The 27,997-nt window shown below is 36.7% G+C and overlaps 1 protein-coding gene across 7 annotated transcripts in view; it reads right to left on the bottom strand.

The window, feature by feature from the left end:
• RAPGEF2 (Rap guanine nucleotide exchange factor 2) overlaps positions 1 to 27,714 on the bottom strand; it is a 239,177-nt gene extending 211,463 nt beyond the window's left edge. For 3 of the 7 annotated variants that reach the window (XM_045552190.1, XM_045552196.1, XM_045552195.1), the window contains exon 1: positions 26,560 to 26,718. In XM_045552190.1, the coding sequence (XP_045408146.1) occupies positions 26,560 to 26,628 (69 nt within the window). In that variant the 5' untranslated portion in view covers positions 26,629 to 26,718. Of the gene's footprint in view, positions 1 to 26,559 lie in introns of all 7 variants that reach the window. The other 4 variants (XM_045552193.1, XM_045552194.1, XM_045552192.1 and 1 more) reach the window with 2 other exon arrangements.
• Between the last annotated feature and the right edge of the window lie 283 nt (positions 27,715 to 27,997).

Raw genomic sequence — 27,997 nt, 5'->3', positions numbered from 1 at the left:
GCCTGAATTCTCTTCTTTTAGATATATACCTAGCAGTAAGATTGCTGGGTCATATGGTAGTTAGCTCCATTTTTTGTTTTTTGAGGAATCTCCATACTGTTCTCCATAGTGGTTGCACTAATTTACATTCCCACCAACAGTGTATGAGGGTTCCCCTTTCTCCACATCCTTGCCAGCATTCATTATTGCCTTTTTGATAAAAGCCATTTTAACTGGGGTGAGATGACATCTCATTATAGTTTTGATTTACATTTCTCTTACGACTAATGATGTTGAGCACTTTTTTCATATGTCTGCTGGCCATTTGATTGTCTTCTTTTTCAGATCCTTTGCCATTTTTAATTAAATTATTTCACGTTTTCCTATTGAGTTGTTAGAACTCTTTATATATTCTAGTTAGTTATTAATCCCTTGTCATATGGGTAGTTTGTAAATATTTTCTCACATTCTGTAAGTTGTCTCTTCACTTTGTTGATTATTACCTTTAGTGTGTAGAAGCTTTTTAGCTTGATGTGGTCCCATTTGTCCAATTTTGCTTTGGTTGCCTGTGCTTTGAAGGTATAACACAAGAAGTCCTCACCCAGACCAATGTCCTGAAGTATTTCCCCAATGTTTTCTTTTAGTAGTTTTAAAACTGTATCCTTTCTTACTTTCTATCAAAAAAGGAATACTCTTTATCAATGCTTTTAGTTGTTTTGTGTATATGTACCCATTATATATAGGTGTGTGTGTGTGTGTGTATGTGTGTGTGTGTGTGTGTGTGTGTGTGTGTGTGTCTCCATCCATCCCAGATCAGAGTTCCTTTCGGCAACATAGGAGTGGGATGAAACAGATAACCAATGTAAAATCTCTATGGAGATACCTCTCATTCCAACATTTCCCTAAAGAAAGCTTGTGGTTGATGTATCAGGACACTTTATGTGGTAAAATTAAACCATATTCATTAGTTATACTAATTAGTAATTCAGTCTGTGCTAAAGTCGATTATACCATAAAATGCTAAGCAAGTTAATAATGCAATTAAATCTGTATGTGGGCATGTTAACCCAACTTAAGAAAAGAACACTAGCAGATTAGTTTAATGATAACTACAAATGAAAATCTTAATTCACTAAATCAATTCAATCAGGATAAAGAAATATTTTTTAACAATCAGTTACTCCTCATTCTTATAATGAGTTGCATGTATTTTTAATTTTTAAAATATTTTACAAAGTAAGCATTTCAGGAATTTAAACTTCCTTTCCCAGTAAATTTAAATCTTTGCAGCTTTTTTGCATTTTCTTTTTTTTTTTTCCCACAAACTCACTCTCATTGCCCAAAATGGCACCTCAGATATAAACACCTAAAAAGGTGTATTCTTTTTTCTCTCTCACACCCACGGGAAATGTAAAATAACCCCAGTATTTAAAGATGCTACCTTGGTAAGTGTTATGGATTAAACTGTGTTCCCCTAAAATTCATATGGTGAAGCGCTAACCCCCAATGTGATAGTATTTGGGATGGGTCCTTTGGCAGGTAATTAAGGTTAAAAGAGGTCACAAGGGAGAAGCCCTAGTCCAGCTGGATTGGTGTTCTTAGAAAAGAGGGAGAGGCATTGGAGCACTAGCTCTCACTCTCTCTTCCTCCTCTATTTCCTTCACACATGCAGAGGAAAGGCTATGTGAGGACAGGGCAAGAAAGCTGTCTACAAGCCAGGAAGTGGGTCCTCACCAGAAAATGAATTGGCCAGAACCTTAATCTTGGACTACTATCCTCCAACAGAGTGAAAAAATAAATTTTGTTATCTAAGCCACCCAGTCTGTGATACTTTCTTATGGCAGCCCAAACAGACTAATATAGTAAACTTCTTAAACCAAGGCAAGTTTCAAAAGAGCATTAACTAATACATTCAAATGGATTTCTAGGCCCACTGAACAGAGTCAAAACACAATTACTACCATGACTCTCCCTTTTTCTGTTGACAAATAACCTATGATGCATATAAATCTAACTTCTTACATAGTTTAGCACTGGAAACCAATGGCCATTAAGGACAAGAAGCCTGGGACCAAGGAGAGCACTTTCCCTAATGGTCAGGAATAGAGGCTATGACTGGGCAGTGTGAACAGCTCCAGCCCAGCTGCATGCTCTACTTTTTTAATGTCTGCACATGTCCAGAAATTATCAGCTTAACAAGGGTAATCAAACTTTCTCATAACTTGATAAAAATCACATTTTATTATATTAAAGCTCATCTGAAAGAAAATCATGTACATTTCAAGTACCAGAAACTATTATCAGAGTAAAATATATAATTATGGAAAATGGTATTGAGAGGTACCTTTCAATTCAATTCAACGTATCCAACATTAAACACCTCCAGCAGGTGGAGCATTGTGCTAGGCTCACATGTTCCTTAGAGAAAATAAAGACATCTAATGACAAACAGATGTCAGGTGTAAGTTAAAAAGCATAATAGCCTTAAACCTCTAGCCCATTGAAATCCAAACCACAGTACTTACTTGACAATTCCTCTTTGGATTACAGATAAGCATCCCAAACTGCCCTTGTTCTAAAACTGAACTCCTAATCACTACCACCACCACCAGCACCACCACCACTCATCCCCTTAATCAAACCTGGTCTTCCCAAAAAGAAGCCCTCTTCTCCAATAAGTAACATCTCCATCTGTCCAGAAACTTTAAAGTCATCCTTAAGTGTTCTTTTTCTTTCACACCCAAATCTAATATACCCTGTCAGTTCTACCTTCATAATGTATCCAGCATGTGGCCATGTTCTCCCTTCCAACACTTGCTCTCACAAGGGGCTGACTGCATCAGCCCCCTGACTGGTCTCCCTGTTATCTACTCTTTCCCCTCTACTGACCCAGCATCCAGCGTAATCTTATCACACCTTTATTCAAATCCCTCCAATGATTCCCTAACATACTCAGAGTAAACGCCAAAGTCCTCACATGATCAGGCCTCCTCTGCTAACCCTCTGATGTCAGTGCCTTCCATCTGTCACTACTTCTGCCCCAGCCTCAAGCCTTCTTTCCATTCCTCACCATGCAAGACTCCACCTAGCAGGCCTCCGAACTTGAGTTTTCTCCCCTGTTCACCACAAAGCTGGCTCCCTCACTTCATTCAGTCCCTCTCCAAATATGACGTTATTATCAGCAAAGCTTTCTGAATGTGGCCTTAGCTTAATTTTCTTCTATTACATATTATAATACTTACCAATATCTGTCATGCTATATATTCTCTCATTTCCCCTCACTAGAACGTAAGCTCCATATTCCACAACAAGGGCTTTTGCTGTTGTTCATATACCTACAAGAGAGGTGCACGGCATACAGCAGACCTTTTATAAACATTTGTTCAATTAATTTCTATTAGCAGGACTTATACGAGCAGTGCATGTTTACTGATACCTGCTAAAGCACAAATATTTCTGCAGCGAGGTTCACTGTAAAAAGAAAAAATTAAAAATGAAAAGCATCTGCCTTGATATAAAAGATGCTTTGGCCAGCCCCCCAACTCTTAGAGGCTTTCTATATGCAGCCATATGCTTGTGTTCACAGTGGATCTTTCCCTGTGTTTATAAGCAAAATTACTCACATAACAGAGTATTCCAGCAACGAGAAAATATTTTTCTAAAGACATATTGACAAAAACTATGGTGGAATCTGAGAAAAACATAATTTTAAAAAATTTTTAGAACATGTACACTTATATAATCAGGGAATCTACAGACTTCTAATATTATGTAAATTAAATTAGTCTTAAAACATACATATATACATATTTGCATTTAGCCAAAACATTAGAATAAGTAATGATTTTGCTACAAATAAATTATTTTGCAGAACTATGTCAAGTTAAAAAGTGGCATTTAATCTAATGAAAGACCTGTATCCAGTATATATAAAGAACTCTTACAACTCAAGTAAAAACCAAAATTTTTTAAATGCTAAGTGCAATATGGTATTCTGGATTGGATTCTGAAGAGAAAAAAGACATTAGTGGAAAAACTGGCAAAAATCCAAATAAAGTTGGTAGTTTCATTAATAGTATTGTTCCAATATTAATTTATTTGTGACAAATAACTGTAAAGTGTTAACAGCAGGAGAACCTAAGTGACAGGTATGTGGGAATTCTCTGTACTATCTTAGCAACTTTTCTATAATCTAAATTTATTTTAAAATAAAAAATTAAAAGGGAAACAAATATTTGAAAAGACCAAAGAGATATGGATGGAAAATAAGTATATAAGGGCCAAGCTTGGTGGCTCATGCCTATAATCCTAGCACTCTAGGAAGCTGAGGCAGGAAGATTGTTTGAGCTCAGGAGTTCGAGACCAGCCTAAGCAAGAGTGAGTCCCTGTCTTTACAAAATATAGAAAAATTAGCCAGGTGTGGTGGTGCACACCTGTAGTCCCAGCTACTCGGGAGGCTGAGGCAGGAGGATGGCTTGAGCCCAGAAATTTGAAATTGTAGTGAGCTATAATGGCACCACTGTACTTTAGCCAGGTGACAGAGCAAGGCTCCGAAGAAAAGAAAAGAAAAGAAAAGAAAAGAAAAGAAAAGAAAAGAAAAGAAAAGAAAAGAAAAGAAAAGAAAAGAAAAGAAAAGAAAAGAAAAGAAAAGAAAGAAATGAAACAAAAAGAAGTATATGAAAAGGCTCTCATTATTGATCATTAAGGAAATGCAAACTTGTAAATGAATGTTTATAATAGCCTATACCTAATAGCCAAAAGGTTGTACCAACAAAAATGTCCATCAACTGATGAATGAATAAGCAATATGTAGTATATCTATACAATGGAATATTATTTTGCCATAAAAAGAAATGAAGTGCTGATACTACAACATGAATGAATCTTGAAAACTTTACACTAAATGAAACAAGCCAGTTGCAAAAGACCATACATTATATGATTCCATTTACATGAAATGTGCAGAACAGGAAATTTTATAGAAAGAAAGTAAACTGTTAGTTGCTTAGGACAGAGGTGATGAAGGATGGGGGTAGTAGCTAAAGGGTACAGGGATTTTTTTTCTCAAGGTGATAAAAATCTTCTAAAATTTACTGGTAATGGTTGCATATATCTGGGAATATACTAAAAACCATTTATTGTATACTTTAAACGGGTGAACTGTATGATATGTGAATTATATCTCATTAAAGCTGTTTTTAAAAATGCACAATTAGATACCATCACACACCTATTAGATGGCTTAAAAAATAAAACTGGCAAGTACACATGCTGACTAGGATTCAGAACAACTGGAAGTTTTATACATTGTTGGTGGAAATACAATATGATATAGCCACTTGGGAAAAGGGTTTGTCAGTTTCTCATAAAGTTATACATATACTTATTATATATCCCAGCAATCTCAAACTTAGGTATTTACAAAGAAAAATAAAAACGTATGTCCATATATTAATACTTATACATTAATGTTTATAGCAACTTCATTTATAATTGCCAAAAACTAGAAGCAACCTAAATATCCATCACCTGAGGAATAAATACACAAATTTCAACATATCCATACAATGAAATATTCAGCAATAAAAAGAAACAACTATTGATACATACAATAGTATGGTTGAATATCAAAAGCATTATGCTCAGTGAAAAAAAAAGGCATACAAAAAAGATCGCACACTATATGATTCTACATACAGTATATGGAACTCTTAAAAAGACAAAACTATAGAAATCAGATCAATGGTTGCCAGAGACAGGGCTAGGCAGGGAGGACTGACTACAAAAAGGCACAATGGAACTTTCCAGGGTGATGAAAATGTCTTCCTTTTGATTTTTCTGTTGGGTATATGAGTATACACCTGTTAAAAGTCATAGAATTTTACACTTAAAAAGGCTGACTCTTAACTATATATAAATTATATCTGACTTGTGCAAAAGTTGCACCCAACATAGTTGCAATTTTATATTTAAAAAAAAAAGAAAGAAATGTCTTAATACAATGCTGGTAGTACTGTAAGATGATAATACAATAACTATTAAAATTAGAAATGCAAGCACCCTTTAGCCCAGCAGAAATTTTCCAGGTCACATATGTGAGCAATGTCATTGTAGCACTGTGAATACTCTATGATTGTTTTTCTTTCCCTCTTTTTCTCTTTCTCTCCCTCTCCCCCTTCCCTCTCTCCCAACAGGAGCTCTTCGTGTATTGATCTAGAAAAATCTTCAAATTATATTTAATAAGTAAATAAGCAAAGGGCAGATATGTATATAGACATAATTTGGGGAATAGGGAAGTATATTTTTATAGGTCTACGAATGGACTTTTTTTAATATTTGGAAGAATAAACAAGCAACTAAAATCATCCGCTATTATTAGGGAATTGGGAATCAGGCAGATGTGGACGAGAGAAGGAAGTGAGACTCTGCACTGTGTACCTTTTTATATGTTTTGCTGTGTAAACCACACACACACACACAAACCCTAAGCACACAATATTTAAAACATTAATTTAAGTACAAGTTATAAACATTTTTGGAACACCGAAAGCATTCCAAAGACAGAAAATATTATCATGTACACTTACAATGCAAGTTAACTTTCAATTACCAGAAGAAAATGAGCAATCTGCATACGAGACTATGTACTTAACCTTTCTTTCTAACCCAGTACCCTACAAAAATAGAAGAAAATAAGGAGTGTAAGAAATAGAAAACAAAGAATGGTTTGGAAGGAAAGGCTATAATTTTAAAAAGAAGCATAAATAAGAAAACTCAGTGTTTAAAAAGCCAAGAACTTGTTACACCTCTGAAAATCTTCCACCTTTCTCTCTTGGAGTGCTGTGCTTACCTATCCCTAAAGTAACAATGACCTTTTCTGTGTCTTATGAGGGCCAAAGAAAAACAAATAGGACTCCTTGCCACAGACACAAAGTGACACGTGTCCTCTACAACTGAAGGACTCAAAGCTGTCATTTACCCAACACACCCAAAGCATATGGGTGGATTATTTTATTAACAGGATTTCAGAAGCATTTAAGACTCCTTGAGAGCACACATTCCAAAATCTAGGAAGTTAATTCTGTCTTTCATTCTGTAGTTAAGACTGTGAGGTACAATCATAAAATGGTGTTAGAGCTATGTAACTTTAGATAACTTAAGTAGTGTTTCTGGGAAAGACACAAGCTTATGAATTAATTCTCTGTATATTTAAATAAATGTTTCTCAATTCTAGATAAATTTTAGTCCAACCAGCCCCCCTCTGAATAGTGTGGTCAGACAACAAAGTTCACTCACAAGCTAAGATATTACCCTCACAGCAACAGTTAAAAAAGCAAAAACTCCAAGAATATTTCACTCTCCAACTGATTAGTTTCAAAACACTACACCTGTTCAAATCTGGATCCTTGTTGTTCATGTCCACAGTTGGATCTGGATCCTCTTCGTTAAGAGGTTGCTATCTCCCAAACCTTTACCCTGGCATTTTCAGTTAGCCTTCAAAAACCAAGGTTCCCAGCTAAGTCCCTACAGAGGAAGGATAAGCATTAACCAAGTAATTCCATCTTGAAACTTTATAAGGAATTGAAATAAGAGATATGCCAAATCTGTGTTTCTGACAAACCAACAGGTAGGTCCCTGGTTGCTGAGGAAAAACTGGTTACTTTTCCAAGTACAGAACCTGAAAGACATCAATCTAGCCCAGGGTTCTCTAGCCCAAGGTTTCCAACCAGAGAACTCTAACTGGACTCATCACTTACATTTCTCTTCAACTAGCAAAAAACCCTAATAGTGTAGCTGATTGAATAACTTAAAAAAAAAAAAAGAACTAAGAAACAAAATACCAATATCAAGATAACAATACATTTAAGTCCTTAACATGATTATCTAGTGACAAAATCAGCAATCAATAAATCTTATATGTTCTTAAAACCATCATGTGAAACTATTATTTTCAAATAAAACTAGAGAATAAAACAGGCTATTTAAAATATTAATAGATAACATTTATTGAAAGTAATTTACTACTAACATTTGCTAAGCCTGGATCAAATTAAAAAGACCTTCCAGTCTGACTCTAACTCCAACTGTTTTAAAGATTTAAATTTTAAGAAAGTTAAAGTTTAAACCTGAAGTTCATCTCATCTGTAAAGTGAAAGTAACCTAATGGAGAATTCTGAATAAAGAAAAACATCCTAAGCAAATCAGAACTTCATTTCATAGAAGTCCTGATGAATGACAATACAGACATTTATACCTGATCTTACTGTAGAGGGAGAATAGAGACTTTGAAATCAGACAGTTATGTGCTCTTAAGCAAATTACTTAACCGCTCTGCATCTCAGTTACTTCATTAGCACCTTCTGGTTTACTGGGTTGATGTAAGAACTAAATAAAATAAACTATGAGAAAATATCTAGCTGATTTTTTGGCACATAATAGACACTTAATAAATGTCAATTGCTTTTCCTCGTCTTTCCTCAGCTGTTTTTTTCTGAGCTATGTGCTCTCTAAATATAAAATAAAGAATGGACAACACAACTCAAAGTATTATACATTATTACATTGATAGGCAACCTGAAACAGCTAATGTGGCACTTTCAAAGGACTACATTATAAAAGTAACTCTCAAAGATAACTAAAGGCATAATATAAAGATTCATTTACTGTTGCACCTTTCAATGGTGAACATTTATAATATGAAAGCAATTCAAATTTGTTTTCACATTCTTCAAAAAATAGCCACAAGAGTTCTATTCTACATTCTTATTCCTATTGCACTTCTGTGCAAGTTCCTGGCTACATGGCTAAGCTCACATAATCAGTATTCAAATTTAAATACAGAATGATGACAAATTTCAACAATCACAAGAAAGGAAAAGTTTGTATCCATTTATATCATACAATTACAAAGCTTTTCTCCTAAAAACATGTATTCCAACAAACAAACTTAGAATAGAACATATATACACATTACACATATGGAAAGACTGGCCACTTTTGAAAGCGAGGAAATTTGAGTTCAGCTTCTTTATTCAAATAAAGTGATCAAAACTATTTGAGAAACATTAGTGTAGAGTTTTTACACAATGGCTCTTTGAAGTCTGAAAATGCTTTACCAATGAAAAAGCTCTTTACAAAACTCAACACAAAGCCTATGCTTCTAAAATGATCCAGACAAGTATTAATATTAACCTGGATAATCAAATAATCTGAAAACATGGTTTTAGTGGTTTATACACACCAAAAAGAGGCATGCTTCTATAAAACTATCAGCAAAATATTAAAAGGATCTTAGGCTATTATTTTCATGACTCACAATTTCTACTGGCACTGATACTTTTATTGTCGATAGTAGTATCTTATGTTAATGTAGACTTTTCCACTTATGAAGTACTTTCTCACATATTATGCTCATTTAACTCTGAAAATTAAGTACAGCAAGCGGTGTATACCATTTTGCAGATGAAAAAACTAAGCCCCAGTGAAAACTGCCAAGGTCAAACAGAAAGTACTGTGTGAAAGACCAGTCCCTCTCTTCCAGCTGCTCTTCCGCACTAGAATTAGGCCCCAAAATGTACTATTAGAGTGACATTAATGCAAAAGAAAAGTTAAGGCATTATTAGTCTCAATTTTTTTTCTTCTTAGAGTTTGTAAGAAGAAACAGAATACCCAAATTAAAATATTTGTTGATCTCCTAACGTAAGAAGGGTTATGAGATACATTTATAAAACAAAGAGTTCAAAATCCAATGAAAGCAAATATATACATACCTAAATATAATCCAAGGCAACAAACTGAAGTCTAGGGCATAGTAATTCACAATGCCATGCCTAGAATTCAAGTTTTCCCTTTTGACCGGATTCTGTGACTCAACACAAGTCACAGTGACTAAGTAAAATTTGAATCACTATCAGCTAACCAGGCAATTCTAAGAATCAATTTTGACTCAGTCTTAAAATAATTACAAGCCTGAACATTACATTCAAACAATAAAAATGACTCTCTAAAAGTTTTTAAAATCACACCAACTGGGTTACACGCTGTCAGGATTGTTTATTCTATTACTATGAGACTCTCACACACACTTCATACATCTGAAAGTTTATGAAATGCTAAGGTATTATAAAATGCCATAGAGACACAAAGGTTAATAAGACAGTTTCACCTTCCAGGAATTCCACAGTTTAAAAGAGGAGATAAGATGTGTATATCTAATTATGAAATTACGAATTACCAAGGAATAAATGCCTTAAATGCACAAGCTAAAAACAGAATCTCATAAAGAAAAATTCAACCTCTACTCTAAGTGACCAGAACAAGCTTCATGAAGGAGGAAGCATCAAGCTAATCCTTAAGAAACTATCAGGATAGAAACAAGGGAGGGAGAGAGGCATTAAATGAAGAGTTACTAGCATAGGTAAAAAGGGAGGAAACAAAGGTGCGCTTGTGTGGGGGGCATTGATTACGCCCTGAAAATGGTGGCGGTGAGAACGGAAAGACCTGCGAAGGAAAATGAACTAATGGTTTCTTTCCCAAACACCAGTTACCTCTCTACAAAATCAATTCAAACATAGGAGCAGTTTACCTAGAAGATAACGCAAGATTATTGTTCTTCAAGGTTATAAGTATGATTCTTGACAATAACCCTCCACATGAATGGGTTCTACTTGACAATGAGAAATGAGGGCTTGGGTTTTTCCCTCTAAAACACCACCCTAAATAAACAGGTCCACAACAGCATTTTTCTTCTTGCAGCTTTCATATTATAATCAACTGAAAAAAGTAAAAATTAAGGGAAATGGAAATTAGGACCTAGCCTAAAAGCAGAGGGGAAGGATAAGTGTGGGTTCCTGTAAAAATTTTTAAGATAGTCATTTTCACAATCAGCAGAGGGGAACAGTAATCCAATAAATTAAAAAGAAAATTCTAAGAAATTCTTATAATCTTCTAAATGAAATGAAAAAAAAAAAGCCTGGACAGCAGATAAAGAAATGGCATTTTACAATTAAAATCATTTCACCTACTTCATATATGAAGAAAACTGTAAAGATATACAAAAGGCCAGATTTTAAGTTATGTGGGTAAGAGCTTTCTTATTTATTTTAAGATTTTCGCCCAGCTTGATGAGAATGACAAATTGCTTTACATCAGGTTTTCAAACACTTACAGACTATGCTAGATTGTTTTTCCCCTCTCCTCTATGCTATTTTGTATTTTGTTTCAACCAATTTGAAAGGTATTATTTTCCTGAAATTGATTCAATGTGTTTAATATGTACTCCCTTCCTTAAAAAAAAAAAAATCATAAACAGAAATGCATAAAATGCCACATAATATGTTTGAAGGTTTAAATAGTTTTCAATCCTTTCTAGAAAACTATATTAATTATGTTTTCATTAATAACTGGGGTGATATATGAAAGTATAAAAAGTGATTATTCTCTAAGGATAAGTAACTGAAGGAGAGGAAACACTAGGAACATTTCGATTTAGAAGTGCTAAATTCTGATACTACAAACATTCTAGTAAGTTTTTACAGGCACTTTCTAAAAAGTTACACTTAACATCGCTGGCAAGACAGTGTTGCCAACTTCTGAGTGGTCAGTGTCTCTCCTGAACCATGATATCAAAAAATGCTCAACTAAGTAATTTCCCTTCTAACCTCAAAAATCCAACTGGAATAATCTTTTTTCTTGACATACATTGACATAATTGATTGCCACAGATGCACAAATTATAATGTTAACTAATTATTTACAAGTTATCTTTGTGGCTGTCAAAAAGTAATGTAGCTACTGAAGACAATTCCATAGCATCCTACAAAGAAAACAGATTATAAACCAATTCAAGGGTCTGTTTTGATATAAGATAAAGAAATGTAAACAACTTAATAAACAGTAAACAATTTTATCTCTGAATCCAATTTCAAGGTTTATACAATCTGACTACAATCATTTTAAATAAGATAAAGTAGCAGTAAAATATTTCTTGACTGCAAATTAAACAGAAATTAGGGAACTCTGAGTACAAGACAAGGTTGATTTATGGAGCAGAGCACCCAACACATGCCAGGTACTGGGGTGTGGTACATCTGACAGGTTTAAAAAATTCATAGTTGTGCGTTTGTTTTTAATAATGAAAGCTTGATTCAGGAAGCTGTATTAAAACCTCTCATCTAATTCTAGATTTCTAGAAAACCTAAACAAAGACAACAGTTCCAAGAAAGTTAAGCTGGAAAACTGAAGACAACAATTTATACAAAAATACATCCTTCCTATGAGCAAAAGTGTATGATTCATAAAAACTATACTGGATGAACATTAACAGATGAACAATATAAATATGTATTATACCTAGTATCTTTAAGAAGTTTTATAAAGTTATGTTAATAATATATGTAGAATAAAATTTCATTTTCCCCCCTCAGTATATTTCTAAAGGTCACTAAGAAATACTTACTAGAGTTACTAAAAGTCCTAGTCCTTGATTGGCTATATTTAGGAAGAAAAAATAACTGAGATAGACAAAAGAGCTTTGTTTTAGCTGTTTTTAAATTAACAGTCAAAGTAGGCTGGAGTGAGTTCCCCCCTTTTCATTCCTCTTTGAGTTAAAGATATGTCTTCAGCAAAAAAGAGTACAGGCTTGTAATTATAGAAGACATTAAATCCTTGAGAACTGACACTAGTTGGAAGTTCTCATCAAGAGCCCAAGAGACAATCCAGGAAAGAAAAATTTAATATATTTAACCAAAAGAAAAAGAAAAAAAAAGAGTAGAACGATAAGAATCCATACCCAACACACACACTTCAAACTTCCCTTTAGTCTTCCTGACAATGAAACTTTCCTCATTCTCTTTATCCTTACCTTCCACAGCCAGCGGGTAACTTAAAGATATTATTCTTACCATACTCATAATAATACGAAATACTCAACATGTTCTGTCCCTCACACCACAATCGATTATTCAGAATCACAAAAAAGAAAAAAAATACAGTCATTAATTTCAAGGTATCATCCATCCTGAGCCATCGCTGGTTCCTCTTCCTCCCAAATTTGTCTGCTTCAATTCAGTCTCATTGGGTCGTGTTTCTTACCTATCTCAATGTAGTGTTCTGGTCTAAAGTACACAGTCTAGTTGAAGGGCATGCCTCAGGCATTGCAAAAGCCTCAGCTGTCCTCTACCACTTCCCCATTCATCCCTTCAAGACTAAATTATTTGTCTTTAGGGACTACCCTGACTCTTAGGGTTGCAGTCAAAAGCCTCCAAGGATTCCCTACAACACATCAGACAGATCAGAAATTTTTAACCTGGCATGATCAAACATTTCGAGCTGCTAAGCCAACCAGAAGACAGTAGAACACAAATTTTTATAACCACCAGGGCAGACAGCAAGATGGTTTTCATAGAATATACGCAAAGTATGAGGGAATTAACACTTTCAACATACCAAAAGAGAAATATCTATTAATAATTAAACATTCCATCCCAAAAGCCAAAAACAATCTTGCTAAGACTCGTAAGTAAATTTACCCCATCAAGCAGGTAACTTTCTAAATACAGCTGAGTCTTGAACAATGTGAGGGTCACACAGTTGAAACTCTTCATATAACTTTTGACTCCTCAAAAACTTAACTACTAAGTTTTTAATACTTAAAAGCCTATTGACTGTAAGCCTTACAGATAACATAAACACTTAACATATTCTGTATGTTAAATGTATTATTATATACTGTATTCTTACAATAAGCTACAGAAAACAAAGTGTTATTTAAACATAAGGAAGAAAAAATACATTTACTATATTTATCAATATCATAAGTTGATGTCATCTGAGATAAATCATCTGTCTGAAGTGATGGGCAACCACAGCTGCAGACCTCAATCTACAGTACATATCGATTCAACTTTCTCCTGTAACGTCATGACTTTTCTCTGCTTCCTTGGGGCACTTCCAGCGTCACTAGTGGCATTTCATATAGCTCCCATGGTGTTATTCAAGGTTTACAGTCCGGCCCTAAAAATGATGCAGAATACATGAGAATGTCCAAAGATCACCTTTTATTGTGATATGCAATTTAGTGGCAGAGGAACTGCTCACACAGAGATGATTAGCGTCACATGGCATTCTAAGCAGATACTCGCAACACTGAGCTCACCACAATACCAACAGGAGGTGGCAACGAAATTATTATAGTACAGTATGCACTACAGTTAATTTTATGCAGTTATGATTTCATGCTGCATCTTTACATTTGTTTACCTTTCTCAAAACTTTGGCACCATGTATGTGTTTGCATGTGTGAGTTTTGATAAATTTTAACTTTTTATAATAGATTTGTGTATATTTTATTGTACTAAATGATAAAACAGACTAGCATCTATGTACATTTTTCTGTGTTCATGACATAGCTAACTTTCTTATTTTTTTTAATATTTCTAGGCTACACATTTCATCTGCAAGTTTTTTTAAATTGTCACAACTCTCCAAAAAATTTTCTGATCTATTTACTTTTTAAAAAGCTGTGTATAAGTGGATCTGCATAGCTCAAACCCGTGTTGTTCAAGGGTCAACTATATTTTTTGCCCCATACCACCAAGTCTCAAACTCTCAGAAAAGCAAGATCAAGTCATCAAACATTTATCAGCTCCAAGTCTATACTAAGCATTATGTCAAGTACTGAGCTTTAAAGACGACTTTAAAGTCCCAGCCCAACAAGCTTTCAGTCTAATGGAGCTGATAAACATAGCGCAAGTTAACCCGTTTTAAATGAAGACAGGGTCCTAAGACTCTAACTAACTTAGGCACATGTTACACCCCCATCAAAGCAAATAATTCATAAAAAACATAGAATATTTAAAGATGACAAATGCTCCCAAGTCTTACCAATAACATTTCTAGCCATTAGCTTCTAATAGCAAATTGTTCAACTGACCCCACCACACAACATTAAGAGCAGTTGATCTATATAAATCTTCAATGCTATCAGAAAAAGCCCATAACTAAACACATATCTGTTGCTTTAAGGCAGGATACAATACATACTTAAAGTTTTAGTATCAAAGCTAGTCCTGTATAACATTCAATATGAAACGATTATTCTTAAAGATATAAGTTCATGATATAAGTATGAATCTAACAAGTACAGAAGACTATTTAAACAGCTATCTTTTACATATATTTTATATACAAATATATATTTATAAAAAGTGATGATTCAGCTTTTGGGAGGAATGACAAATTGAAACCTTAAAGTCCCAGAAATACAACGGAGCATTAAAACAAGCAGAAATATCAATACATATATACAAATGGAGCACCAAAAAAAAAGAACTAAAATTTCTAGAATTTAAAAAATAAATTTGAAGCAAAGGAATTGATTTAGAAAATATCACACACCACTATTTTTAAATTTTAAATCAATAGATGGGATGTTTAGAGCCCAGTTACCATAGAAATAATTACACTTAAAAGTTACATGCGCTATTTTATACACAAATATTTATATATAATACAAACCAGTATTTTTATCTCTATCTGTAATATGAGATTGAGTTCAACAAATTAATAATCATACACTTAATAAGAAAACCAAACAGTTGAATATATCTATATTCCATTACTGTGGCTATTTTAACTCTATAATTCAATAAGACCATCAGAGAGGTCTCCTGAGAATCACTGCATAAACTTACTACAATCATCTATGTCCTGTGCAAAGTAAATTGGACAAATACTATCAGCACACAGCACCTATTAATCTTAATCCCTTTCTTTCCTGCCTTTCTATACTATAGAAACTTAACAGCAAAACACTCAACATTTCCAGCCTCCCTTTGCAGCCAAGAGTAGCCATGTGACACAGCCTGGGCCAATATTAAGTACCTAGAGAGGAGTTTCCTTAAACACAAAGACAAAACCCTTACCAAGAAAAGGATTTTCAACCTCTCTGTTTCTTTCCTGCTTGATGGTGCAACTACCATCTTGTGACTTTGAAGACTAAAATCACTTGCTAAATAGAAGACTGAGCCAGCTTCCTTAAATGACATCCTTAAGTATCTGCACCAACCCAACCCTGCCCTGCCTACCTTTAGATTTCTTACTGTGTGAGAAAAATAAGCCCATATTGTCAAGCCTGTGTATGTGCAGTTTTTGGCAACCTGCAAACTAATGCAATTCTAATACAATCTATGCTATGAGTCAAGTCTATCAAATCAACTTATGTTATAAATCACTTTGGTGAATTAGTCATTAGATATACTAAAGATGGAAAGTTATCTATAGGGAAAAGTAAGATCAGAGAGTAATGAGGAACAACTATTAGAAATATAGCAATAACAAGAGCAAATATTTATTAAATATTCCATGTCAGAGACTGTGTTAAGAACCTGTGTTATTATACATTAATGTATTTAATCTTCACATCCATGAGGTTGGTAATACCTACCCATGGTAAATTTTTCATCATTGACAAAATCAGAATAATATGGCAAAACAAAACTAAATTTATTTATTCTGAGATTACAACCTTCCTATTCTTATGATAGTAAATGTTCTTTCTTAAATGAGAATAATGGCTAGCAAATTTATGTTTATTTTAACATGCTTCCTTGGTAAATAGGTTACAAACCAATGTCAATGCCCCACTGTATCATGAAATTTTAACAGTCTATGACATCCAAAAGCCTGAGACCCACTAAGGTTAAGTAACCTGCCCAAGGCCACAAAACAGTGTGTTTGAAACCAAAGCCAGGATCACAACCGCTAAGTTATATGAAGGAAATACACTAAATAAACTCAAAATAACTAGTTTGTGAATATGATTAGAAAGTAAAGATATTAATTTATAACTGCAAAGGAAAACAATCATCCAAAAATATACAAAGAGGAAACAAAGACTTTTAAAGTGAAATCCCGCCGAGTTTTTTCTGTGTGATGTAGATTTAAACCGTACCAGAGAAAATAGAATCTAGACAGGAATTCCCACCAACTCTAACTTAAGTCTCAGACGACACTTAGGTTTGGAGGTTCACATTTGGGAATAAAGAACTTTTGGGTACACCGTCTGGATCTAAATGAAGTTTGTGGTATCCCAAATTCAAAGAACAGACATGCAGAAAATGTATGCCCCTAAACTTGCTATTGAATCTTTCAGCGCCACAAAAATAGAAGGTGGAAGGAGAATCAGATATGGATGAAGATTAGAAACAAACTGAAATGCTGTCAATTTCTTCCCTACCTCAATTCTTGACATTTTCTAATACTGATTTCAATTATTTAAACTCATGAGTTTCTAAGACTCATTTCTATTTGTTTGGAAATGTATCAATTTGATGAAGTAGTTTCTTAATACAGTAACAAAAAGATACAACTTAGATCGATAGCCAAATACTTTTAACAACTTGACCAAGCATTCCCCAATAAATCTGAGTATGCTTAAAAGAAAATGGAGTTTTCAAGACTACATAAGGTAGCTTAGAGAAAAAAATCAGAAATGTATTGCCTTGCAGAATTCAAATAGTTACTATATAAAGAACTGGATGAATGTTAAATAGGTTTACTCTAGACTTATACATAAATACACTTTTTTATTTTATAAGATTTTAGTTACTTCAAAACCTGGCCAGCTCTTCTTTTTCATTTATGCCCTCAAATGCAACTTAGTATTAAAAACATCAAACATAGAAAAAAAATCTCTTTAAATACAGAAAACAATTTATGTCTTTATTACCGAAAACAGTAAATACTGTCCTGCTTATGTTTGATTTACAGTTATCTCAAATGTGAGGTCCCATATTTTTAATCCAATCTTCCTACACCAGTGTCAGATCTAGAAAAAAGTACATAATATACAAAAACAGCATGTATTCTCCAGTATTTACCACCACCAAAAAAAAAAAGAGGTAAGGAAGGTGGGGGAATGACTTTATAATCTAAATGCAAAGGCATATATATGACGGGGGAAAAAAGATTCGTAGAGATTTTTGCCTTAATTTGATTTTTAAAGAAGTTCTTGTTATTTTCTTCTTGGATCCTAATAAAATCCTTAAAAAGTCTAAATCAAAGTATTGCACGTACTGAGTTTAGATTTCACTATTATCCACAGCTACAATAGCATCCCTGACTAGACTTTTAAACACACCCTTGCCACTCCTTCCCTCCCTTCCACCCCCTCACTCCCACCAAAAGAATTTAAAGAATTTTCAAGTTCACAGGAAATGAAAAGGGGGGTCTACAACTTAAATTTCACTGAAATTGACTTAAGTTACTACCACAATCTCTTTTCTATTTTGCTTAATATACATGGAACATTCTATTTCCTATATTTTTTTCTTGTAACAAATATTCTAGTTTAAGTTCAGACTCATGAAATATTCAAAACCTGATAAAAGCATTCCATCTTGAAAATATCAACAAAATCCAAGTAGGAATAAAGGTGAATAAACAGTTACAAGTTATTGTTCTAGTTCTTCTCATCCACTTATTTATGAGCTATTATGTGTATGTGAATTTTAAACTTTTTCCTAACTAATATATTGCTTCAACCATTTTACTAATAGCCCAATGCATACAGAAATATTTAGCTGAAAGGTACTGGGCTCTTCATTAAATCATTAATCACGAAAAAGATTTTTTTAAAAAATAACTTGGTAGCCCCTTCTCAGGGTCACAAAGACAGTCCAAAAGCTATTCTTCCTTTCTTTAACTTTTAATTTTGAAATAACTTTAAAGTTATTTTAAGAAAAAATAGTTGGAAGATCCCATATCACCTTTACCCGGATTCCAATAACTTTTTTTTTTTTTTTTTTTTGAGACAGAGTCTCTCTCTGTTGCCCGGGCTACAGTGAATGCCATGGCGTCAGCCTAGCTCACAGCAACCTCAAACTACCAATAACTTAACATCTAAAATAACCAGAGTGAAATGATCTAAATATTCAAATGTCACCTGGTGCCCTAATAGTGCTCTTTTTTCTCATCCAGGATCAATTCCAGAGTCCCACGTCACATTTCCTTAGTGTTCTCCACTCTATGACAGTTCTTCAGCATTTCTACATACCTTCAAGACTTTTGGGGAGTACTGGCCAGTTAATTTGTAGAATGTCTTCAAATGTGAGTCTAATGTTTTCTCCACTTACACTGACTTTTTTTTAAGTAAGCATACCCACAGATGTCTCCTCCTCGGTGCATCATATTAGGAGACACATGATATTGATATGTCTTTTTACTAGTGATGTTAACTTTGATCATCTGGTTAATCTGGTGTTGCCAGTTTTCCTCACTGCAATGGTATTGATTTTCCCTTTATAATTAATTAATTAATCTTGTGGGGGGGATACTTTGAGATTATAAAAATATCTTGATGGTGTGACATATAACAGTATTTCTCATCATACTTTCATCCACCAATTTTGGCATCCACTGATGATCCTTGCTAGCAACAATTACTACTGTGGCGTTTGCCTACTGGTAATTTCTATTTCCATCATTCCTTCTACATTTTGTAATTGGAATTCTGCTATAACAAAGAGTTATCTCTTCTCCCTCATTTGTTTATTTATTCATTTAGTTACTTATATCAGTATGGGTTCATGGATATTTTCTTCCCTAAGGGTTATAATCTGTTACTGTCATTATTTACTTTGTTTCTCAAATTGTCCCAGATTTCTCAAATTGTCCCAGATTTGACCGCTGGGTCTCCCCTCTGTATATATTAATGTATTCATTAGACTTCCTTCTGATTTGTTTAAAAAAAAAAAAATTTCAATTGGCAAATGTCAAGTAATTTCTTTGCATGAGGGATCATGATGGCTAAGACTAGCCTTATTACTTCCATTAGGACCAAAAAAATCCCAAATGTGTTGTACTATCACAACCCTTGCTCATCCAAGACCTTATGATCTTTGGTCTGTATTTTATACACATTATTATAGAAATTTCTCTTCATTGTCACTATTGGAATGGGGCAGTGATTGTAGCTGAAAAAAAGGAGGGGGGTACCAAGAAGAACCCTTCATGGTGCTGGAACTGTTCTGTATCTTGACTATATCAAAGTCAACATCCTGGTTGTGATATTACACTATATTTACAAAAAATATTATAATAGTAACAGGAGAAACAGGATAAAGGATACACAGGATCTCTCTACATTATTTCTTACAATTGCTTATGAATCTACATTTATCTCAAACTTAAAAGTTTTATTTTAAAAAGATAATGCTTCTAATTAAGAGTAGTCATTAAAAATTTTTTTTAAGATAGGAGAGTCTTTACTCCAGAATGAAATTTCAGGAGAAATAAGATAATCACCACAGTACCCAAACCCTCTTAGATCCACTGATTATTAGCTTCTAGGAAAGTTACTATCAGGCCTCCCCAGAACGACCAGCTAATGATTAATTCTTGTTCTGTATCTCTTCTTTTATTAGCTTTTATGTTGGGTAGAAACAAATACCATGGGCTAGAGAAGACCAGAAAAGGTGTCAAGAGCCATATATTATGAGAAGTGTTGGTTTGACAACTGCCAATGAGAGCAAAATATAAATTTTTATTTCAATTTACTTAGTTCATATTAAATATTTAAAAAGTTCTAAAGCTCTACAATCTATGATTTTCAACCTGTGGGAGGCAAGGAATGAGAAACCATAGCAAGAGGAATAGGGATTTAGTTCCAATGACAAAAAAAAGTTCCTCTTCAAGTCACTGACATGAACTCCTAAAAACACTTTTTATACATAACGGATGTAAAAACACAGAAATGGTGGAGGCAGGATAATTTAAAATGCAAGGGCTAAATTTTACCCTCCACAAAAACTAACCCCACCACCACCTCACCAAGGGTAAAAATCCTTTCACAGACAGGAGGAGAACAGGAAACACCTGAATACAGCAAGAAACACATATTTTTTACAGTTCAGTAAGTAGTGGTTAATTAGCAGATGAGACCAGAGGTTGGTTTTTCTTTCCTAAAAAGATAAAAATCCTAATAGTCAAAATAATGTGGCAATAAGCTTTTTTTCTCCCTACAAAGACTAACATAATCACTGAACAGATTTTTTAACTAACTATAGATATTCTAGCTCTGATAAAGCTACAAAAGATCAATTACATGTACTATAAATTGCTTCTGCTAATTTACCTACATTAATCTATCTAAACAAAAAATGGTATAGTGGAGTGAAAACTGTTCTCAAAGACTCAATACAATCATCACATTGTATCACCACAAGTCAAGTTCAGGTTTTTATATAAATAAATTCATTTTTGCTCTTCCAGAGGACAGAATGCTTGAAAATCACATTATCATTACAGATTAAGAAAAACTATTACATTTAGTATAACTACATGATAAATCAGATATTTCATACCAGATTCCAAGAATGAACATGCAGTAGAAGATATTAAAGTTTAAGGGGAAAAAATAGTATAAGTAAGAAATCTTAAAAGTCAAGCAAATTATATTTAATAACTTGAATTTTTTGATATAATTAGGAAATGTCCTATCATCATCACGTGCCATGATCAGGCTGCACTGGCATAATGCAAGCATAGTTTAACATAATGAGTAGTTGATATAGATGTGCACACATTCAACTGGCCTGTCCAGCAGATTCTACTCCTGCAGTATTTCTAATCCATCTCCACGGTGTAATTCAGGCTCCCAATTATCTCAAGCCTGGAGAATAAATGTTAGACCTTAACAGAACTCTTGGTCTCTTCCCATTCTGCTCCAAACCACAAGCTTCTACACTCAGTGGGGTCCATCCCCTAGCCACCCCCTTGGCTCCAAGTACACTGAAGAAAGGTCTACACGTGTATTCCAGACTCATACGACAGTAGGTCAATCTGGAATATCCTTCATGTCCCTTAGTCCACACTGGTGGGTGAATTTCTACTCCTCTACAACTCAAAACACATTCATATATAGAAAGTCTACATCCTCTTCAGTGTTGTCATAGGATAGGACCAGTGTTACAGCCTACTTATAAAATAGATGAGTGATTTACTTGCAGACACACATCTCATATCATCTTTGAATTCCTAACGCCTGATAAATAATATTTTATTAAAATGTGCTACAATAAGAACTGTCACCATGCTTTGCACTAAATAGTTAATGTGCTTTCACTTAATCCGCAAAACAAGCTCAGAAAGCAATCATCACTTTACAGATAAGAAAATGGTTACCAAAAATGGGGTGAAGAGAAGTAATATCCCATAAAATGCAGATATCAAGGGACCACTGACTATCAACAGTCTCCATATCTCCTTAGTCTAGATCAAAGCTACTTCTGTATAAAATTGATAAAATAAGAAACAAAAATTTTTTAAGTTAATTTTCATATGAGTCAAGCAGAAGCAGAGTCTCTCTGTGTTTCTAAAAGGTTATCAGATCATTATTTCGGATAATAGATTTATATTTGAGGCATATCCCACTACAACTCTATGCTATTTAAATTTCAAATATCACCAAAGAAAGACAGATTTTGATAGTTTAAATCACCCAAAAATCTACCCAGATAAAGTTTTTTTTTCAGCTCCAAAGTAAAATTAAAAAACAAAAAAGGCTTACTAAGTTTTCTTATGAAGCAATGAATATTTTATTTCAAGACTGAGCTTGGGAGTGATAGAGCATCCCTCCTTAGAGACAGCAAGATTAAATAATAGTGATAGAAGGTTTTAACTAGTTTTATTTTTATTTTATGTTCTTTCTTGAGCGGAAAAAAAGCAAAATGTTAGCAACAACACAGTCTTTTTTTTTTTTTTTTTTTAACTTTCTGTGAAATTCCAGGGTTGGGGAAAGACTGTGACTGCATTAAACTATAAACTAGTATCTGCACACAGTACTGCAGTTGGAGAGATTTTCATTTTGAACCTCAGCCAAGATATGCAAAGTGAATTATGGAACTGTTAATTACTAAATGTTTAAAAGGTTATTTGAAGGCAACTAAGCTTCCACTAATATTGCAAAAGAATGTTAATAATTTTTACCATAAATTTAGGTCCTTACTTGTTTAAAGTCACATGCTAATACAGTTGAAATTAATATTTCAGTTATAAATGTATTTTTAACCAACAAACGCAAATATCATTATTATGAAATCTAAACGCTTGTAGCCAATCATTTCTTTGTAAGACATGCTTTTACATTTGCATACAGACAGTTCAGTTGTTTTACAAACAAAAACTACTTAAGAAACAAATATTACTAGAGCACAAAAATGAGCTAAAACATAATCAAGGTATAAGCTATCAGACAAAGTAAGATTATTAATTAGGAGGAGATGAGGTGGGGGTTATTTTACACATACCATTTTTTTAAAGTAACTTTTACAACTGTCTACAAATACACTAAATTAGGTCTTTAAAGAAGAAGAAACAATTTTGCCATACATGTTTCACCTGAAAAACTAAAAACATTATGCACTTAAATGCTTTACAGAAGCAACTTCAAAGGGCCTGAACTCAATAAGTTAATAAAATGGTTTAGAAAAATCATTTTATTGTATAAGCCTTGGGGGGGTAAAGCTGTTTGTAATTTATTATGTCTTTTACTTCACCAAATTGCTTTGGTGACCAAGCTTCTCATTTAAGTGATTAAGGACACAAACCCAAATAGTTAAACAGAGCAATGACTTAAGAGTCCTGTTTTTCAAAAGAGGTGCCCAGGAAAATATCAATAGAATGTTTAGTGCTCATTATTTTCAAAGGGGTTTGTTATTTAGAATACAGTGTCCCATTGACTAGGACTCAGCCAGGTTTCCAGACAATATGAGACACACATTGAATTAAAGAAGACTTTTTTCTTCCTCTAAGAATACTCACAATATCAGGTGAAACAAGGACAGCCTCTTGAATCTGAATATGCATGATTTGGCTAAAAATTCAGATGACAATTTCTTTTGGCATTTCTCCTCACTATTTCCCCTCTCTAATGACATGTCTAAATAAAAAGAGTTCCCATTTTCCAAATGGGCATGAAAAGGTCCCAATTTATTAAAGTTCCTGGGGCTCTTCTCACCTCAGATTCGCTTCTAGCCAACTTCTTTGGTTACATTAGTGACATTAGGGTTAACTGTAGGCAATTGATTGACTAAATACAAAACTATGTCTTCACAGAGTTTGGGAGAGGAACTGGGCTGGCAGGAATTTTAAAAAAAGAAAACTTGAATTTAACAAAAAAATTTACATATTTTCCTCTATTCTTTTCACGCTTTCTTTTTTCCTATAATAAGAATCACACAAACTCCTTTATCAAATCTATCCTCAGAAACAGAAGGATGCAGGACAGCAAAACTTTCCTAATTCACATCCTTCTGTTCACGATACCAAGCTTATTTAATAAGGTTGCTTTTCTTATATTACAAAATTCTAACTCTTACATTCATGAGAAAAGACTATGGGGAAAAATTGCCAGTGCTGCATTCACAAAGTACTGCTAATATGAAAAGCACCTTCTACAAAAGAATTTTTTTTTTACTTTTGAGTAAATTTCAAACTTTTAGAAGACATTATTTCTGACTAGTCAGGTAAAGATGAAAACATTCACATTTCAAACTATTTTCTCTTTAAAACAACAACTAAACGTGGGGGTTTGATTTAGTAATAACCAAATGAACATCAAAGTTAATAGGGCTGACACTTAGGAATGTTCAAAATGTTTGGTTAAGTTTCTCTACGTTTACTTCTTCTATGAAGGTTTGGTGGGGTAAATGTGCTGACTTCAGATGGTCAATGGAGCTTTCACGTGTGGTGTTAGTAGTAACCAGCCCACTTAACTTCTGACTCAGGCCAAGTTCTATGTTGGATCCGTTTTTACCCCATTCTACACACAACTGGCAGGGGAACAGGAAAATTTAAATGTTCATTTATTTGGCACAATCCCCACACTGTCACAGGAGAGGTTTTGTCTCTTCCAGTATTTGGTGATCCCTGACAGTAGGTTTCTGTCATTGCTATTCTTCTAACTAATCAAACCAAAGGCCCATGACATCATTTTCTGACCAACCTTGCTCAGGATCTAACATTCCAAGCATGTGTAATTTCTCTCGGCACTTCAAACAGTATTTTCGAAAGGTACTGAAGTATTTCACTGAAATCTGCTTTTCCTTCACACTGAGACTGGGAACGTGCATTTTCAGATGCAGAAGAAATCTGATTCAACTGACAGGTTTAAACAAACAGCAGATGAGGAAGGCACAGGAGAGTCAGTATAACACCAAGGGAAAGACAAGATCAAAGCAGGACATTCCTTGTTTGTGATAAAAATAGTCTTTTAGAATAGAAACTTTCTGGGCACACTGAAATAAGTTTTCTTGTAAAATTGCTGCCCGTCTTCCACACATTCGATAAATATGTGCGACCTATCCACAATGCCCCAGATGTGACAGCTCCATCAGGGAAAATGAAAAATCAAAAACAGTACCAGGTGTCATTCTTGGGGCTTGTCCAAAGGCAGCCAGTGGAAGATTCTATTTTATTCTGTTCTCCTCACATTAAATAATAATAATCAACGTCAGAGAACGAGAGCATTTGGATTTGAACAGATGGCATCCAACACCTAACAAGCAAAGCAACTCTTCCAAGCATTAGGTCCTAAATGTCTGATGGTCCCAAGGATCAGGAGGGCTTATTTGTCTTAAGAGGGTTGGCAAGCAGGATCCCCTGTAGTCACCAACCCAATGCTTAAGAATATGCGTCATTATCCAGTCAGCAACTAAAAGCAAAGAAAATCAAACCACATTTTTATAAAACTTTGCCCTCTCTAGTCCAACTTGAGACGACCAAATCCAACCCCATCAGCAATTCCTCCACTTGAACTAAGAATAAGCCTGAAGCTAAACAAATGTATAAAGGTTAACAAACTTATCTAATTTTGACACGGTTGTGTAACACCAAAAGAATCCGCAGGGTGCCCTTCCCATGGTGTATTTGAATATGCCTGCTCTAAAGTTATGTCTGCAATTTAAACTAAAAGCACTAGCCTTGCTATTCAACTTTTTTTTTCCCCCATCAATGGAAAACAACATCCGTTTTTCAAAAAAAGCAAAATAGTAACTATACAAACATCGCAATGTTTTCCTTTGGAAGGCCAACATGGATTTTGTCTTTCGCACCAGCACAGAAGTTTCCTCCTGTACCTTTGCAAACACCACTGAACTCTAAAGATAGAAGGGTCACATGCAAGGGGAGGAAGGGACCTGCAGTCAGGGGGCAAGACCGGCTGGCTGCGGGGAGGTGACACTCCACCCCCTGAGGTTCAGACAACGGCTGGGAGACAGGGAAGGATAATTAGAGTGTCCCCCCCCCAACACACACACACACATCCCCCGCCCGGCAAACGCAGGGGGAAGGTCAGCAACGGGGAGGGGAATGAAGGAGGAGAATATCAAAGGCAGGGAAAAATAAAAGCGGGATGGCCAGAGAAAGACTCAGAGGTGGGATGCCGCCGAAAGTTGGGGGTCCTGATGGGAGAAGTGGGGTGCTCGGGGTGAACTGTGTCAGGAAAGGGGTGTGGGGAGGACAGGGGAAGGCGCAGTCTGCGAGATGCAAATGCGGCCAAATGCAGACGGCGGCGGTTCTCACCTGGGGGGTCCTCTCGGCGGGGTTCTTCATCACCGCTTGGCGGAAGCTGTTATCCACGTAGGACGCCATCTCCCCGCGCGGGCCGGGCCGGGGCCGCTCCGCACCCTCGCCGGCCTCCTCCCAGCCCGGAGCAGCCGCTGCCTCCGCCCTGCGCGCTCCGCCCGCCCGAGGCTAATAAGCCAAACCGCGCGGCGGCGGCGGAGCGGGGCCCGCGGGGGGGGGGGGCGCGGCGGGGCCCGGCGGCACGGAGCGCAGGACAGGCGCGACCGGCGCCCGCGGCGGAGAGTGTCCCTGCGGCCCCGAGCCTGCGGCGCGCTCGGCCGTGGGGCGCTCCCCTTCCTCCTCCTCCTCTTCCTCCTCGCCGCTCGGTCGGCTCCCTCCGGGCCCTGGCTCGACACGCCTCCCCCGGCTCCACTCGGGGGACAGTGGCGGCTCCTCCTGGTCCCAGCAGGCCCGAGTTATTTTTAGGGAGGTACGAGTGGCAGTGGGGAGGGGGAGGGCCGCAGGCAGGCGGAGCCTCCTCTCCCCGCTTCGCCGAGGGTCGCCCCCTCCTCTCAGGGGCTCGCGCCGCCGCCCAGGGGTCTCCGGGAAGCGCTCGGGTCTCCCGCGTCCCCAGTCCTCGGGCACTTGGGCGCCGCGGCCGCCGATCGCGAGGACGGACCGGGTGGGTCTCGCTCAGGTACGGGCGCTGCGAAGCCCGGTCGCCTCGGCCGCCGTCGCCGCCGCTCCTGGGCTCCGTCTACTGCGATCGGCCGTCCCTCCCGACTGCTGCTGCATCCCCTCGGGCCGCCGCGCCACCGCCGCCGCCGCCTCTGCTGCTCGGGCCGCCGCCGTGGGCTCCGCCGCCGCCGCCTGCCCCCATCAGCGCGCCCGCAGCGGAGCTGCCCCGGCGCCCGCGCCGCCGCGGCCAGAGCAGCCGGCCCGGGCTGCAGCCCTCCGGCCCAGGCGCTCTCCGCAACTTTGTTCCTCGTCCGCGCGGGCGGGGGAGCGGGAAGAGGGGCCGCGGGCAGCCCAGGTCCGGACTCCCGGCGGCGGGCGTCCGAGGGCCGAGCGCCGCGCACAGCCCCTCGCAGAGTGTTTGGGGAGCGGCGATTCCCCTCCTCTTCCTCCGCCTCTTCCTCCTGCGCCTTCTCCGGCCGCCCGAGCCGCTCCTCAGGGAGGAAGCGGCCTCCGGGGCTTGTTGCTTTGTGCTGCAACCATGGTGAGGAGTGAGTGACAAGGCGGGGGCCAGTCGGCGGCCGCCGCATCATCGGGGGCGGGGCGGCCCCTCGCGCCGGTCCCTCCTCTTCGCGCTCCCGGGCCCGCCCGCCGGCCGCGCCCTCGCTCCGGAGCGGCACCTTCGCCCGCGACCAGGTGAGCCGGCGCTCGGGCCGCAGGGAGGCGCCCGGCCCGCGGCCGAGCTGGCCTGGCCCCGAGGAGGGGGCGCGAGTCCTGGTGC

Source organism: Lemur catta, chromosome 5, assembly GCF_020740605.2.
Source record: "Lemur catta isolate mLemCat1 chromosome 5, mLemCat1.pri, whole genome shotgun sequence".
In the NCBI taxonomy this organism is placed as follows: Eukaryota; Metazoa; Chordata; class Mammalia; order Primates; family Lemuridae; genus Lemur; species Lemur catta.
This window is presented reverse-complemented; position numbering and strand designations above follow the sequence as displayed.